The 18,561-nt window shown below is 35.1% G+C and overlaps 1 protein-coding gene across 2 annotated transcripts in view; it reads right to left on the reverse strand.

Annotated features, from left to right (window-relative positions):
- LOC119044132 (E3 SUMO-protein ligase RanBP2) overlaps window positions 1-18,561 on the reverse strand; it is a 75,278-nt gene that overhangs the window by 46,054 nt on the left and 10,663 nt on the right. For both annotated transcript variants that reach the window (XM_037138358.2, XM_037138356.2), the window contains exons 5-17: window positions 15,571-15,801; window positions 15,116-15,261; window positions 13,214-13,406; window positions 9,592-9,679; window positions 7,343-7,552; window positions 6,153-6,334; window positions 5,892-6,067; window positions 5,599-5,722; window positions 4,825-4,986; window positions 4,444-4,581; window positions 4,224-4,370; window positions 1,069-1,248; window positions 821-904 (exon numbers count right to left, since the gene is read on the reverse strand). In XM_037138358.2, coding sequence (XP_036994253.2) covers window positions 821-904; window positions 1,069-1,248; window positions 4,224-4,370; window positions 4,444-4,581; window positions 4,825-4,986; window positions 5,599-5,722; window positions 5,892-6,067; window positions 6,153-6,334; window positions 7,343-7,552; window positions 9,592-9,679; window positions 13,214-13,406; window positions 15,116-15,261; window positions 15,571-15,801 — 2,061 coding nt within the window. The remainder of the gene's footprint in view (window positions 1-820; window positions 905-1,068; window positions 1,249-4,223; window positions 4,371-4,443; window positions 4,582-4,824; window positions 4,987-5,598; window positions 5,723-5,891; window positions 6,068-6,152; window positions 6,335-7,342; window positions 7,553-9,591; window positions 9,680-13,213; window positions 13,407-15,115; window positions 15,262-15,570; window positions 15,802-18,561) is intronic.

Raw genomic sequence — 18,561 nt, forward strand, 5'->3', positions numbered from 1 at the left:
AAAGGACAGCAAACTCACAATTATTAACAACCACACCTGAAAAAAAAGAAGCAAACTAAAAGGACAGCTAGATCAGGACTGGAACCATAGAAATGGAAATCACATGGAGGGTTAGCAAAGGAGAGTGGGAGAAGGAGAAGGGGGGAGAAGGTACAGAGAATAAGTAGCATAGACGGTAGGTAGAAAATAGACAGGGGAGAGGGCAAGAATAGTACGGGAAATATAGAATCTAAAGAACTTGTGACACATGGACATAAACTAAAGGGGGGGAAGTGGGGGGGTGTGCAGGGTGGAGGGGAATGAAGGCAGGGGAAACGGGACAACTGTAATGGCACAATCAATAAAATATATTAAGGGAAAAATAAGGTTATGTAACTATATATTATATCCTTACATAATTAAGTCAAATTCATATGAAAGTATTCAAAATGTAAAAGGTTTTCTGAAGTTTAAACAATTTGTCGATTCCTAGCTATAAATATGACACACACCAGTCATTCTGAGAAATAAATTCATAGACCAAGGTACAAGTAGTATTTTCACTAGTTCAATTGAATCACCTGGTGAAACCTACTCTACTCCAGAAATAATGCTATGTTTAGGTAAAAGTGTTAGTGCCTTTAAAGGATTCATACGTAGTAGAAGATGCAGACATAAGTAATTTCAAAAATATGATGTGTTACTATGCAGCATGTAAAACGTAATATTATATAGTAGCATGGTAAAGGAACATTTTGAACAGCTTTAGAAAGTGAGGGAGTAGTCAAGGAAGGAATCTTGGAGTAAGAAAGGCACAAGATAGAGAAATTAAATGATTTACCTTAATGGCCTCTACTTGTTGGCAGATCATTTTCAGTAAAGAATTTTGATCTTCTGCCCACTGAGGTGGTGCTTTTGGAGAATACTTAAAAAAAAAAAAAAAAAAAAAAGGTAATAAAACAGTATTTTAAACACTTAGAACATATTCCACAATGGAATATGGGATATGTGGAGTTCCATATAGGATCTGTGAATATTCCACTTCAATGTGGAATGGAATATTCCACAATTCACTTCTTTGCTACTAACCTTGTAACTTTTACTTGGTGACAGAGAATATTTCGTGGGAGATGGTGTAGAATGTTTCACATCTGAATCTGCATTACGCAAGGAACCATTTTTATAAATAGGACCTCCTTCACTATAGTCATCAAGCTCCTGCATGACTGAATTGAGCATCTCTTTTACAGACTCCAGGGGCACAGGCAACTAAAAACAAAAGGCATGAATCAAGGGCCTTGGTTTGCAAAAATACCCAAGTAAAAATTCTTAAGTAAATGCAAGCTTTTATTTTATTAATGTACTTACCTTTTCTCACTTTTGTATTGTAATCACTTTACTTTAAAAACAGACATGAAACTGCTATGTAACCTAAAGTCTTCTCACTCTAGTCTATATTGTTTCTGTTGTTTCTTTTAGCCATAATAATGGCAGAAGAATGTTAACATAGGAAATTTTCCAATGTGAGCAAAATGTTTCCCGATTTTGAATGTGGAAACATAGATGCTAAAATGCACCAGACATCATAAAGCCTAATGTAAGAGCAGCAACCCTAATTAATCAACAAAATACTTGTAAAGTTGAATATACAGAAGTTAATACCATCATGATAGTCTCAAACTTCTAAGAGCTAGAAAAAAATCCACAGCAAATGAAGAAGAGAAGAAATGATCTGAAATTCTCAGCCATTTACTGTTGATTTCAGTTACATGTTTAACTGTAAAATTCATTAAGAACTAGTATTAGCCTTGGCTGGTGTGGTTCAGTGAAGTGAGTGCTGACCTGTGCACCAAGCATCACTGGTTCAATTCCCAGTCAGGGTACATGCCTGGGTTGCAGGCCAGATCCCCAGTAGAGGACACTGGAGAGGCAACCACAGATTGATGTTTTTCTACTTCTTTCTCCCTCCCCCTCTCTCTAAAAATAGATAAAGTCTTTTTTTAAAAAAAGAACAAGTATTAGGTGGCAATACATTGCCACAACAACAAATATAAATGTACTGCCTTATAAAACTTTTCTGATTCCTCAACAACTATTTTCCCCAAAGTATAAATGTAGATTCTCAATTTTCAAAAAGAAACATCAAACCTAAGACAAGCAATACTAATTAAATATTTTTAAAAAGAGCCTGCTTTAAGCCAAGATAGAGGCATAGGCAGACACACTCACTGTGCTTCCTTGCATAACCAAAATAAGGACAATAACAATTTAGAAACAAAAAACAACTAGAACTGACAGACAATCAAACTGTATGGAAGTCCGACAACCAGAGTTAAAGAAGACATTCTTCCAGACTGGTAAAAGGGGCCAAGTTGGGGAGCTCAAGGCAAAACAGCAGCTGACAGATCCTGCTAGGCAGCAGATTGTGGAACGGGACACAGTGCCCAAGGCAGCAGCTGGTGAACCCTGCAGTCCCAAATTCCTGCACAGATAAACCAGGCGAAACTGGGGAATGAGATAAACAACACAACCCAAGATCCTAGCACAAGAAAATAAAGCCTCAAACCACTGACTGAAAACACCAGTGGGGGTTGAGGCAGCAGCGGGAGAAACTCGCAGCCTCACAGGAGAGTTCATTGAAGAGACCCACAGAGTCCTAGAACATATACAAACCCACCCACCTGGGAATCAGCACCAGAAGAGCCCAATTTGTTTGGGGGACATAGGGAAAGTGACTGAAATCCAACAGAGTAGAGCAAGAGCCATTGTTCCCTCTCAGACCCCTTCCCCACTTACAGTGTCACAACCTGAGACGTGGATTACCCTGCCCTGGTAAATACCTAAGGCTCCACCCCTCACTACGTAGCAGGCACGTTAAAAAGAAAAAAAAAAATGCCCAAACAAAAGAACATATCAAAGCTCTAGAAAAAATACAACTAAGTGACGAAGAGGTAGCCAACCTATCAGATGCACAGTTCAAAACACTGGTGATCAGGATGCTCACAGAATTGGTTGAATTTGGTCAAATTAGATGAAAGAATGAAGGCTACACTAAATGAAATAAAGGAAAATGTACAGGGAACCAATAGTGATGGGAAAGAAACCGGGACTCAAATCAAGGGCGTGAACCAGAATGAAGAAAGAAACATCGAATCAAAAAAGAATGAAGAAACAAGAATTCAAAAAAATTAGGAGAGGCTTAGGAACTTCCAGGACATCTTTAAACACTCCAACATCCGAATTATAGGGGTACCAGAAGGGGAAGAGGAATAGCAACAAGTGGAAAACTTATTTGAACAAATAATAAAGGAGAACTTCCCCAATTTGCCAAAGGAAATAGTGTTCCAGGAAGTCCAGGAAGCTCAGAGATCCAAAGAAGGTGGACCCAGGGAGGAACACACCAAGGCACATCTTAATTACATTACCCAAGATAAAAATGAAGGAGAGAACCCTAGAAGCAGCAAGAGACGAGGAGACAGTTACCTAACAAAGGAGTGCCCATGAAGCTATCAGCTGATTTCTCAAAAGAGACCTTTCAAGAAAGTAGGGGCTGGAGAGAAGCATTAGAAGTCATGAAAGGCAAGGACCTATATCCAAGATTGCTCTATCCAGCAAAGCTTTCATTTAGAATGGAAGGGCAGATCAAGTGCTTCTCAGATAAGGTCAAGTTCAAGGAGTTCATCATTACCAAGCCCTTATTATATGAAATGTTAAAGGGATTTATCTAAGAAAAAGAAGATTAAAAATATAAACAGTAAAATGACAGCAAACTCAGAATTATTAACAACCACACCTAAAACAAACTAAGCAAACAACTAGGACAGGAACAAAAGCACAGAAATGGAGATCATATGGAGGGTTATCAACAGGGGGCTGGGAGGGGGAGAGAGGAGGAAAAGGTACAGAGAATAAGTAGCATAGATGGTGGGTAGAAAATAGACAGGGGGAGGGTAAGAATAGTATGGGAAATGCAGAAGCCAAAGAACTTACATGTATGACCCATGGACATGAACTAAAGTGGGGGAATGTGGGTGGGAGGAGCTGTGTAGGGTGCAGGGGTGTGAAGTGGGGAAAATGGGACAACTGTAATAGCATAATCAACAAAATATACTTAAAAAATACCACAGAGCCATTCTTGTGCATTAACTGAGCATTTTTTGAAATTACCAAAATATAAAACCTAGGCCAAAATACTTACCACTCATTTGTCACTAACAAGAAAGAGCAAAATCTCTAAGACTTACTTTTTGGACTACTGAAAGATTTGAATCACTTTCATCTAAAATCTTTATTAGGTAGTCCCTGGTCTTTCTCAGATAATTTCTGCATTCTTCCTGTTCTTCAGGAGAAAGGGCATCATTTTCAATGTCTTCTGCTTTTCTGTGAAAAATCTATACAAAAATGTTTTTATGAAACAATTGGGTTTTTAAAACCAAAAAATTTAAATCAAGTACATTTACTTACCAGTGCAAGATTCCAGTAAGAAACAACATTTTTTATAGATTCCAAAGCAGTCGTAGCATCTTCTATATTTCCATTAACTGCATCCAATATAGCAAATGTTATGTGTGCTTCTTCTTCATATTCACTAATTTCAGATGCCTAAACACATTAATTTTTAGTCAAATTGCCTCAAGGCAGAATATCAAACTCAAACAACTTCCCAAAGATTTTATATGATCTAATAATGATATTAACATTTCAATACTCTTTTGTGCTGTATTTTATTTGTAACAGCTGACGCATTTGGCAATTATTTTAAGCAGTTTATGCCTCCATTTCTTTATTTATATACTGTAAGTCCACATTCCTAGTTAATTAAACAGGGATCAGATCCTCCATTACCTGGATGTCTGCACTATGAAAGTGTTTAAACAGAGGGTCAGTAGGTTCAGGAATACTGCTCTTCTTCTTGATCATCTTCAATAATGGCAAAACCTTCTTCCAATAATGTACACTTCTGCCTATGTATTCCCGTTGATCATAAAAAGAATTAAGACCACTGCCCTAAAATAGAAAGTTAGAAGCATATAACCTAAGGAACAGAAATGACCAGATCTAAAAATTCACTTGTTAAGTGGTCTAAACTGGTTAAATTCCAAATCAAAATTTCAAGTCATATGCTTGACTCTCCAAATACTGGAATAACTAACCACCTTAATACCAGCAATCACTCTAGACCCAACTTTCAAACACTTCTAGATACCCAAAATCTCCCACTCTACATCACAATTTGGTCAAAGACCTAAACATCTACATTTAATTTTGCCACAGAAAAACCCTCAAATATTCAGAAAGATCTCTCTAATGCCCCTGCTACATAGCCTTCTACTACTGAACATAAAAAAAAAATCCCAGACTAAGCAATAATTATAATGTAATTATTAAGTAATAATAGTAACAGCTAATATTTATATAGCATTTTCCATTCCAGACACTGTTTTGCCTGCTTATAAATTAACTATATTAACTATATGGGAAGATTTTAAAAATACATTTTACCTGGTATAATATGAATAGGCTGCAACTGTAATAGAACTAAATAACTTTCGACAAAAAGTTGATGGCTTTTTTAATGAAACAATGTTCTTAAAAATGCTTCCACCCTAATAAACTCACCATTTTCTGAAGGTATCTTGCCCAGTGTACAAGTAGTGCAGGTTGTAGGCCATGTTTTTCCTGGCCCCTTAGAGTATTTATGTCATGCTGAACTAGAAGTCGCAATTTTGCTGAGGTTCCAGGTCTAAAAAAAGATTTAATAAAATTGATTTATAAACATGCATTTCAACATTTATGTTTGCTAATCATCACACAATAATTAAATTAAATACCTAGGACTAAATTTTTCAATTAAATAAACTATTAAATTAAGAAATCTAAACTAAGAAATCTATTCTTGTTTCACTACTTACATTGCTCTTCTGTGAATTAGATTACAAACTGCATTCCACCAACATTTTTGTCTCTCTGTACAAAGCTGTTTACACACAGGAAGTGGCAAACATAAAGGCTGATAGAAGTTATGGTGAGAACTACATCTCTCCTTGAGTTGCAAGTGGCTGGTATATATTACTCCAAGTAGAAATACCTGTTTTGTTCAAAGAAAAATCTATTTAAATTAAAAAGAAATTAAACAAAACTCAAAATATTTAAGTTTTTAAATTTTTGCTTACTTCAAGATCTAAAATACATATCGACTCAGGTGCATTTGTTTCAAGTCTTGAGGTTTCCTGGGGCAAATGATGAAAAAGCTGTTTTAGCCACCTTCGAACTGCAGGTAGGGCAGGCAACAAATTCCACTGTAAGCCAAGCCAAGTAAGGTGCTGAAGGCTACCATTATGTGCTCGAATGGCACCTGAAATAAAGGTGAAAAAAAACTGGCTTTGAAAACTTTCTTTATGTCACTTGTTCTGCCAACAACTGACTCACATTAAAAGTATCTTAATTTTCTATATCAGAGCTGGGAAAATTCTATGACAAGAAAAGTCTCATGTTCTTATTATTAAGTACAGGTACTCCCACTTTATGTCTAGGAATTTTAAAAACAGTTGATGGAGATAGTTCTTTCCAACTCCATCTGAGGGGGGGAAAGAGAAAGACTCACTAGAACTCAGTAAGACAAAATCTGACGGGGGCTAAATAAAGAATAGTTACCCAGTAAGAAGTCTTAGGGGGAAAAAAGAAATCTTGAAAGAATGCCTTTTCCTTTCAGTGAAGAGGCATTAAAACAATGGGATACCACTACATTAGGATAGTAAAGAGAACTTCTCTTCCAGAATAAATTCAGTACTGAAAAAGTTACAAAAGCTTTGGGAAGCATTCAAAAGGTACACAGCCTTTCTGGTAATACAGCAATTTGCAAATGACTTAAACTTGTTCACTGACTTTGTCCCAGTTGTTTTTAAGAATCTATTGGAAAAATTTGATACAGAGACATTCTGTATTCAAATTTTCATCACGGTATTGTTTTTAACAGTGAAAAACTGGAAGCAACTTGTATGTCCAACAATAAAAAGTGGCAAGCAAATTATGGCTAATTTATGAGACAAGATTATACTGCCACTGAAAGTGATATTTACAGAGACAGATATGATGGAAGAGAATTTCTGAAAGACAAATCACATGTACAGTACGAACCACAATTTAGAGGAAAAATATACGCCGCTACTACCCACTACCATACTACCCACTACCAACCTCTTACACTACCACCATTCCTCCCCTGCTAAAAACCTGAAATACAAAAAAATCTTAAGTCATTACTTCCGGGTAAATTATGGGCAATTTATTTCCCTTTCTGCTTCACTTTTCTAATATAAAAGGATTAAGACACAAAATGTTTTCTTTAAAAAATACAACTTACCAACATCATATCTAGCCAAATCATCAGGTTCTGGTGCTTGTACTTCGATATTTCCAATATCATCATTACAAAGGAAAGAGCTATCCTTAGGTGACAGACTAGAAAACAGAACTTCATACAATGCAGACTGCCCACTTTTACTGGCGAAGGATTCTACAACGTCTTTTAAAAAATCTTGCTTGTGACGACTTAGGTTTAGTAGCATGTGCCCTGAAACACAAATTATTTCCATCATTTAAAATATACAAATTGTTTGCACTCATATTTCTCAATAGTTTTATTCATATACCCTAAGGGGTAAACAAGATTATCTGAGACATAACCATCTAACCCAACAACCACATCTGGATAATAAAAAGGGTGCTTATGCAAAAAATAAGTATAGATTATAGGTTTAAACAGTATCTGTGTCTAAATACTATAGTAAAAGGAAAGAATACGAAGACAATAATGTGTAAAAATAGCAAAAAATATTTACATTTTAAATGAAAAAGAGTGGGATTTAAAAATGACCATAGGAGAGTAGAGCCAAACTCAACTTCTCTTATCTGACACACTGATTTTTACTGCTGGCTGGGAAGAATTCTTCTTTAAAAATCTTTTTTAAAAAATATTTATTTCTAGTCCCCGCATCCAGAGTTTATGATTCCATAGGTTTGGGGTGAGTAATCTATTTCAAAACACTCCTTGGATAAAGCCCTAGTACACACAACATGGATGAACCTTGAAATACTATTCTAACTGACCACATATTGTATGATTCAATTTCTATGAAATATCCATAGAGAATAGAAATGTCTATAAACAGACACAAAATTAGTGATTACTTTGGACTAGGAGGTTTGGGGGAAAAATGGGGCATGACTGTTAATGGGTATGAGGTTTCATTATAAGGTGGTGAAAATTCTTAAATTGACTGTTGTCAAGGTTATACAACTCTGTGAACATACCAAAAATAGCTTAAATGTAAACGGGTAAACTACACGGCATGTTAATTATATCTTAATTAAACTGTTTTAAAACAAAAAGAAAAAATTCTCCTTGGGGTAATTCTGTTGGTCAGTCAGGTTTGCTTCCATCAGACTACTATTTCTCTAAGAGTTTGAAGAGACAAGCTCAGAAATGCCCAAATCAAAAACATTAAAACACAGGTCATTTTATAAACTGTGACACTCTGAGAAGGCACCTACCTATCATAGCCCTGCAAGGGTTGAAGGAATATTAAAAAAAAAAAAAAGATAGAAAAGTCACTTCTTTAAGATCTGAAAGTCTACCTTCCACAAAAAAGGAGACTGTGAGATCTATTGTAGAAGAGCAATGTAAGCTTAGAACAATTGCCTAACAACAGACCAAAGCTTACAGGAACTTTGATTCAATACTATCTCTTCAGCTTTATAAAGTTCATTCAATTTATGTCAAAATTGCTTGCTAGCCCTCGCCATCATGGCTCCATTGGTTGGAGCATCTCCCATAAACACCATGGGTTTGATAACTGGTCAGGGCACGTGCCTAGGTTGCACATTCAGTCTCCAGTCAGGGCACATATGAGAGGCAAATAACTGATGCTTCTCTCACACATCAATGTTTCTCTCCCTCTCTCCCTCCCTCCCTTTCACTCTCTCTAAAATCAGTGAGCATGTCTGCAGAAGGTTAAAAACAAAAAAAAAAACCCTGCTTCCTAGAGAAAACATTCAGTTTACTGCCTTATTCACTGGCAACATGAATAACTTGGAAGTTTTTGCCTTAGCAAAACCAGGTAACACAGAGTAGACATTTAGGATCTGTCCCAAATACGCAAAACTGGGAATGAATCTACAAATTCCAAGAGCCTAAAAGAATTTGAATATAATCTTCCATTTCCCTCACCATGCTGTCAATTCCTTAAGAGAGACATCTTTACCTCATCTTTGTATCCTCCATAAGTGTCTTATAAGCAATTAATGTTAAATGGTTTGTAATTCAATTATTCTTAGTATAAAAACTGCTTAACAATACTGAGGATGGAGGCTCTAGCAGCTGGATAAAAGAAGGGTTAAGGAGTTTCTCCATATGGGAACCCACAATATCAAATATTTTTCCTTTTAAAGAATATACCATTTCTTCTAATTCTTTCTGTATCTCTTGCCCTCATCAAATATAGCAAAGCAAAACATATGATTATGACAAATCTCTCCTGGAAAAAACAGAAGACATTATCATGTGCTCTAACAGAGAAATTTTCCTTTTTTCCAGTTAAACATCACTATTACCTGACTGACTCAGACGATCATAGGCCATTGTTTCCAGCAGATTTTGTCCATTTTCTCCTTTTATTAATTTAATCTTTGGTCTTGGAACCTGGTAATGTTATAATAAAAAATTTTAATATAGTAATACCCTTACTTCTAATAGTTAGATGGTCCTTTTGATTACATTTTGCTTTTTTAATTGTGCATGAATTTTCACAGTGCTCTTACCCACAAGTTTTCTAAACATAATGTCAAAATTTGTCATCTATAACCAATGGTTAAATGAGTTCAGAAAGCAACTCCAAAAAACTAGGTACCAAGGAATTTAGATAATCTGTAAAAGATGGCTTCCAAGAGCGCTTTTATGAAATTACTTTCTACTAAAAGCACATTCCATTGACATTTGAGGAAATGAAGTACTTAGAGAACTTTTCTACACTGAAGAAACAGAACCAGAGCAGCAGAGATGACAGCCCTATTTAGCTCAGCACAGGAACCATACTTGGAAATGCCATACTGTACATCTTCTAAGAGCATGGATAATTTGGGATTGCACTGAAATAAGCTGGAACAACAAAGAGAGTGAAAGGACTCCAAGCCATATCCTATGAAAAGGAGCTAAAAAAATGATGAAAAATAGAATGGTGAAAAAACACACTATGCAGCTTTCAGATTTACCTTGGGAGGAGGGGAATGGTGAAAAGAAAGAGAAGAAATTAGTCAAAAAACATGTATAAATGACCCATGATCATGGACAACATTGTGAGGATTGGAAGTGAGGAAGAGGCAGATGCTGGGTGGAGGAGAGCAAAGGAGGATAAATGTGACAACTGTAATAGAACAAGAATAAAAAATTACTTTGTGAAACAGGGGCTAAAATTTTTCAATAGCATCAAAAGAAAAAACACCAGATTGAACACGGGCCTGCAAACCAAACAAATGTGGTTCAACTCCCAGTCAGGGCATATGCCTGGGTTTCAGGCCAGTTCCCAGCAGGGAACACTCAAGAGGGCAACCATACACTGATATTTCTCTCCCTCTCTCCTTCCCTCCCCCTCTAAAGATAATAAAATCTTTTTTTAAAAAAAGAAAAAACACCAATGGGAATCAGCTTAAAATACATTTTTACTCCATATAAGTAAGCACCAAAAACCAAATTAGCCAAAATTGCAAAGGGCTAGCTTGAAATGTAGTGAATGTCCATCACTGCAATGACTGGAGGTATCCTACAAGTAACCATGTAAGTATAGCTGGGGTAATTGCTGTTAATTTGTAACAATTTTCTTAATTTGTAGTCGGAGTGTAATTTTGTACACACCTCTGTGATGTCAGATTTTTGGCAACAGCTCTATAAATTATAAATGCATAGATGCATTTTGATCCTGCAATTTTTCTTTCAGAAGTCTACCCTTAAATTTCACATGTGAAATGGCACAGGTTAGTCACTAGAGAATTATCTGAAGTAGCATAGCAAAAAACTAAAAGTAATTTAATGTCTTGGTTTTAGGGCCCTGGTTCAAACACCACCCCCCCAAAACTACAGTATACCCAAAGAATAGAGTAATATGCAACCATCAAAACAACTGAGGACTCATTAGTCACACTAGGCTTTCTATACTGATATGGAAGCATCATCAAGGTATATTTCATAAAGCAAAATAGATAGAACGTACAGAATGTTTTCTATCTATACTTTTTAAGGGGAGTGGGAGTATATGTATTGTGTGTGTGCTTGTCTATGTATAAAAAATTTCTTGAAAACTCACAAATTACTAACATTAGTTCCTTCAGGGAAAACAAATAATGACTAATAGAAATTTTTACCGTACTCTCAGCCACAAGTTTTCTAAACATGATGCCAAACTTTGTCGCCTGCAACTGTTGAAGAGCACAAAACTCATAAACCTAGCCTCTTTTACAAAATTATTCAACAGCTATCATTTGTGACTAATTATTATAAATTTACTTAGTCACTCTATCTCAAGTTAGAATTTCCTTATCTTAATAAAAGGTTTCAAGAGAGATTTTGTGTGATGCCTAACTGATATGCACATACGCTTACTAAAACCGCAGCTCTCAACTAATCAAGAGTCTGAAAACCCTGCCATTAAAGAAATTAGCCTGATAGGACTCTGTGAGGACCCCTATGCTAGTCCACCCTTCCCTTATATACTTGTCATTTGATAATTAAGTTTTACAACAAATGCTAATGTAAAACCCAAGTACCAAAGAGGCTTCCTTCCATTACATTCAATGGAAACACATGGTAGGTAAAAAGAGAATGAGATATATGTCTATGTACTAAAATAGAGCAATGAAAACACACTGGAAAAAGTAAGGTTTTCAACAGTAAATAAAGCACATCTCCACTGAGGCAAACAGTTTTTAAAAATGGAGAAAAGGTATACTATATGCCTGCATATGCAGAAAAAATTATGAATACCCAACAAACTGTTAACAGTGGTTGTCTCCTAGGAAAAGGGACTTGAGTAAATAGGTTAAGAAAGAAATTTAGTTTTTACTATTTAAAAAGGTCAACATTTAAAGCAGGTGACTGTATCTTAACTCTACAAAATATATATTAAAAAACTTTAACAGATTTTAGTTTCAATTAAAAGTATAAAAACTGTCAACTACTTGAGAATCTATAAAAATATTAATCATAACAGCCTGTTAGTGCTTATATAAATTAGCAAACTTCATTAACTTCGTTAATTTTCACTGTAAATATATTCCTTATGAACTTAAATGCTGCTGCAGAACAAATAGTAGCACTTAACACTGTGGGATGAATATCAATAGTGTCTGTTCAAAGACCTCTATGATATGAACTACAAGGAGAGGTTTCCTTTAATAGTCTACAGTGAACCCTCCCCTTTCCATCAAGCAAAAGATCACTCTTCAAAGTTAACAATTTTTATAAGCTGAGCTCAATGCATTTTTTTTGGCATAGTGTTTCTTTTCATTTTGGAATTAATGCAAACTCACTAAAAAAAATCCTAAAACTGAAAAGATGAATTGGGAAATGGGTAACAGTCAGCATCTCATCACCTGAAAACAATGGTTAATATTTTGACGTATTCCCTTCATGTCATATTCTATGTACAAGACAAAGTTTTTTCCAAAGATGAATAAATACACTGCTGTATTTTATATATAATATACTCACTGAAATATACGTATTACATATGTATGTTTTTCAATGAACATAATGAAATCCTTGAGGTAAACACCTTCTTCTATCATAGTTTATATAACCATACCCCAAAACTTACTTAGGATTACTGTCCAAGTTATGTGTCTATTCAAGTTTTATCCATATTTGAGACTATTTCCTTATTATTGATTTCCAGAAATGGCACAGTAAAAAGATTAAACTCTTTAAACTGGTCTCCCAATAAGTCTCAGCAATGTAGACTGCCACCAACAATGCATCAACAATTTCACCAGCCTCACCAGTGTTTTAAATCTTGTTATTTTTCACCAATCAAATTAACTATTTCATTTCAACTTTAATTCTATAGGTTCATTCATAGTCTCATTTTCCAGGAGGAAAATGCCTCATATTCCAGGAGGCATTTCCATGTGAAATACAACGGTCTCAGTGAAATGTTCATTGTACCCAAAACTGGAAAAAGCTTACCTGAAATGCTATGAGATAGCACAATGCAGCCAACTCAGAGAGAGCTCGCCACTGCATATCACTATGCTGACCCATCTTCAAAAGCAGAGAACCAGCATGCATATAGAAGTGTCCTTTTATTTCTAAGAAAACAGCTGAGAGTTCATCATTTTCACCCACACAAGATTTCACAGACTGAAGAACACTATCAAAACTGTAATATTAAAATATTAAACAGGTATTAAATTAGTTGCATTGTAAGTAATCTCAAAATAAGTTTATTTCAAGCTTCATCTTCCATATTCGAACTCCAAAATGATCCATATTTTTTCTACTTCATAAATTATGAATCATCTAGTACCTATTTTTATTCCACATATGCCCTATACTTTAAGCTTAACCTCTAAAATGATGTCTTATTACAAAAGTTAGTTCATGTCCTCCATTCATAGAAAAGATACAAATCTTTTTACTGATTATGGTATATGTTTCACAATATACCAGAATAAAACTGTGAAACTAATATATTTTCTAGTTTCTTCTCAATAATATGGTTCCATTACTTAATGCAAAGTTGGAATTTCTCAAATCAGATATGCCTTATTCAAATTACAAGTAAATAATTGGTACGATATTTCAGTTGTCAATAGTATAAAATTGCTCTTCTTACCATACAGATAACTAGAGTTAAATAAACTGCATTTCTCACTATTATTTGTAATCTATGTACTAATTTCTAAACCCCAATGGCCCTCAGAAATCTTCATTTTTTAAGAAAAGCTAACGTGCTTAATAAAAATGTAAAATATGATTTTAAAAGCAGATTTTAATATGAAATTCGAGCAACAGATCTTTCTTCCAGTAAGTCAGTTCCAGAGACCCCTAGAGGTTTTTCAAGACCCCTTCAGGGGATCCATGAAGTTAAAATTATTTTTATAGTACTACATTCTTACCCTCATTTTCTCACATGAGCAAAAATTTCTGGGTATACAAGCCATAATAAAGAAAACTTCCTAAATGGTCCCTAAAATAATCTAAAAATGCAAATTTGTACTACCCTTACAGTACTACCTTAAAACACTAGATACATCAAGAAAACTACCTACCTCCCTACACCCCAATGGAAAGAACTTCTTTCTACATGCCAGATGGGAAATAAGAATTACTTTTCAAATAAATGAACAGTCTAAAGCAGGGACTGGCAAACTTTTTCTATAAAAGGCCACAAACTAATTTGGTTTTACAGGCATACAATCTCTGCCACAACTGTTCGACTCCACCACTGTAGTATCAGCAGCCATAGATAACATGTAACATGAGGCATGGATGTATTCTAATAAAACTTTATTTACAAAATCAGGCAGTGACCCATATTTGACCCACAGGCCCTATTCAAACTCTGCTCTAAACTAACATTTTTATACAAATCCAAGTGATGTTTCTTTTTACTTGTGCTCAAAATCAAAATTTAAGAACATAGAAAGAAAAGTCACACATTATATTTTTAGTTACCTTGTTTCTAAGCTAAAAAACACTGTTTTCTAAAATACTAGTCACATCTGACAAACAAAGTTTATTCTCTGATTTTCTCTCAAGATTACATCATTTTTGGAAATAAAATATAGAATAACAGAACATTCATTTTTAGGCTTGATTCTTTATAAAGCATGTCAAAACTAAATATTAACAGTAATTTAATTGAGTTGAATAATTATATAGTTCTCTAAAAATCAAAGTCATACAAAACCAACTATAACATCCCCACACAAGATGATTTCTTCCAAGTGATTCACTGTATTAGCTATTACCCATGGGTACAATATAAAATGATGCAGTTAAGATGTTTAGACCAATGAACTGAGTTACTACAAAAAAAAAAAACTCTGTACTTCAGAGTGAAGCACTCTTCTGAAGTCCACATACCTTTCCAATAATTCTCTGCTTTCTTGCATGTCTCTAGTGGCAAGTGTAAGATGCACAAGGTTAGCATAGGCTAGAAGCAAGTCTTTATTGGTTGCTTGCCAGTTACTTTTATCAGACTCCAAACACTGTGAAGATTCTAGATATTCCTATTTTTCAGGAAGAACAATAGGTTGAAAGACTTGTCAAATACTACAAAATGTATCAGTTTATGCCTACCAACTCCTTTGCCCTTTCCTGCATTTGCAAAACTGTATTTTTATAACAGCCTATAAAAACACCAAGTATACATATGTCAATATATCCCTCCAAACTAAAATTATAAATTGTAATCAACCTAATAAAAATTTCATTTCAGAGTTGCTAAAATTTAAGTTTTGGGGGGCACTGCCTAAATATAAATGGATATATAATAATTATCCATAAAGAAGTATAGAGACCCAACAGTGTTTACCTACCTTAAGAGTCTGTACAACACACAAATTCCATTCTAAACTTGAACGCAGAGCTATGTTTCTCTTTGCCTCATGGCAGTGAGCCACAGCGTCCTTCAATCTTTCATTTGAACGATATAGCTCTACTAGTCGAATGTTCACATAGACATCATCCGGTCTTGCATAAAGTTCTGACTGAATCAAGTCAAAAAGTTTATTCCATCCATCTTCACCTTTACAATCTAAAAGCTGTTCCTATTTTTTAAAAAAATCATTAATTTAGAAAAATGCCTGTGCAATTTTAAACACATTATGATTCTCATGAGCACCAACCATTCCATCATAGTAAATTATCACCAGAAATACTATACTACATGCTGCATTAGCCCGTTCAGAGTTGAAACTAAACCTCAAAAAATTACATAGAAACATCTAAGATTAGATAGTAGCAGTGATTGCCCATACCACCTCAGAGACTGCAAGGACTACTACCCCATATCCTTGTATATACCCAGTCACCACCAGAAGCCTAGACTTACCATTAATACTCACATCACAGGGTCCTTATCCTTAAACTACTGTGGATCTCTCTAAATCTGACACAATCACTTACCCACTACTCTTATATTGGAGCTCCCACTATCTTCTCAGTATCTTTACCCTCAGGTCTTACTGAATGGAGTATAAGTTGGGACAGCCCCCATAACTTCTATGCCATGGTAAATTTTTCTCTGCTAATCTACACACAAGTAGAGGAGTGGGGTTTGTGACCTACTCAATCCTAATGTCATTTTCAAATCGTACCTCCCCACACCTATTTATAACCCTGCTTTCCAAAGGACATGCTATCCAGATACTCCATCCCTTCCTCCTCATTAGCAACTGGAATAGAACATTCCTCCCTCATCCTTAACTGTCACTGGTATCACCAACTAAAAAAAGTACAAAGTATATAATTACCTGGCTGTTCAGTTCTTTAATTACCTCATCTCCATTGGCCTACAACTCCAGCCTCAGGCAAACATTTGACATTGACAAAGGTCTTCAAAATATGTGTTTGGTCATACCACTCAAGACCACCCAACCTCTCTTACTCTTTCCACCTCACTGGGGGCTCACATACTCTCGATGCCACGTATATTTATTTGCATCTACCACATGAATAGCTTCATTCAATACACTGACATCACCAAGTTTTAATTTTCTTTTTTTAAGATTTTATTTATTTTTAGAGAGAAGGGAAGGGAGGGATAAAGAGAGGAAGAGAAACACTGATGTGAGAGAGAAACATCAAGCAGTGGCCTCTCACACACATCCCGCCTGGGGACAAGGCCCACAACCCATGCATGAGCCTTGAATGGGAATCAAACCAGCAACACTTCACTTTGCCCAACTGACTGAGCCAAAAAAGTCAAGGCACAAGTTTTAATTTTCCATAACACACACACATATGTTCCTTTTCTGTTAAGCTATAATCCCTAACACTCATAACTACTACTTGCTTACACATCCCCTCAATTAATTCCATCTATGATTCTTAAAAGAACCTACCATCTGTTTTCTCTGTGTCTATAAAATAACAGTTGTACAATTAAGGATATGGCATTTGGAAACAGAAAATCACAAGCAAGCTAAAAGGTTCACTTTCATAATCTCAAACTTCTAAACTGGTAAAGCCTAGAACAAAAATACTACTTTACCTTCAAAAGACTTACTTTCTTCATTCTCTGAAAATGTCACTTCAAACTCTTCCTCTTTCCTCAAATTTTCTACTTTCCTTCAACCCTCACTTTCAACTTATGATCACAATTCATCTTTCACTGAGAAAACTAAAGCCATCATATGTAAATTCCAGTCTGCCATATCTACTTATACTTACCTTCTCCCTGCTCCCTTCACCTAGCAAAGTCCAATTAGAGCTCTGTTTTCACTGCCCTCTCTCCTTTACCATGGATCATTTCTTCTTTACCATGGATCACTTCTTCTGGATCATTTCTATAAACTTAAACTTGACCCTTCTATACTTGCAAAAAGCCCTAGGCTTTGACTGTATGTTTAAAAATAAGTAAAAGATCAACACTATCATAAATGCTTTCCAAAAATTCTACTCACATACTCAAGATCTCATATCAATAATACTATCATTCATTAAATAAATGACAAAACTATGTCCCTTAAAAGCCTATATTTAAAAAAAATAGAACTATTTTGCCTAAAGTTACATATAAGAAAAAGATGAGCTTTAAACATCTTTAGACAGTTACAAAAGGAAATCAGAATGCTTCAGAAGCACCTCTCTAGCTTTGTTACAAGGCCAGAAAAATAACCCTCTATGATTATATTGGGTTGGCAAAAAAATCCATATTTTTTTCCATAAAAGACACATTTTTCATTTTACCCAATACTGTTATTGACTTGGGTACTTTGAATATGTTAGCTATCTCCTAGGTGGTAGAACACTGATTAATCTCAATGTTTCGATTTGACTGCTATCAACTTCAACTAGTCTACCCAACCACGAAGCATCATCCAGCAAGAAATCTCTAGCACGAAACTTCGCAAATCACTTTTGACACACATTAAATCAGTCACATCACCTTCTTCATACATTGCAGAAATATTTTTTACATTTCAGTTGCATTTTTACCTTTCTTGAAATAATAAAGCATAATATGCCAAAAATGTTGCTTATTTTCTTCCATTTTTAGCATCCAAATGGCTACGCAAAAATTCATCAATTTTGAGAAGTATTTTTTTAATGCATACTGATATGAGAACTGTAACAATACGATCTAACAAAACTGTTTCAAATGAAGCTAAAGACAACTAAGCGCTACCAGAGCTAACTTACAGAAAAGAAAAGAAAAAAAACTTTTTGGCCAACCGTATATGTGTTCCTTAATGTCACTATCACCAAATGGACTTAACTGTCATGGCCAATTGGGTGTTATATTTGAGGTATAACACAGAGCTAATAAGGTAAAGAAACTTACAGACTTAGATCTAACATTTTAG

The sequence above is a fragment of the Artibeus jamaicensis genome, unplaced genomic scaffold (assembly GCF_021234435.1).
Source record: "Artibeus jamaicensis isolate MK-2021 breed Jamaican fruit bat unplaced genomic scaffold, CSHL_Jam_final contig_399, whole genome shotgun sequence".
NCBI classification, from domain to species: Eukaryota; Metazoa; Chordata; class Mammalia; order Chiroptera; family Phyllostomidae; genus Artibeus; species Artibeus jamaicensis.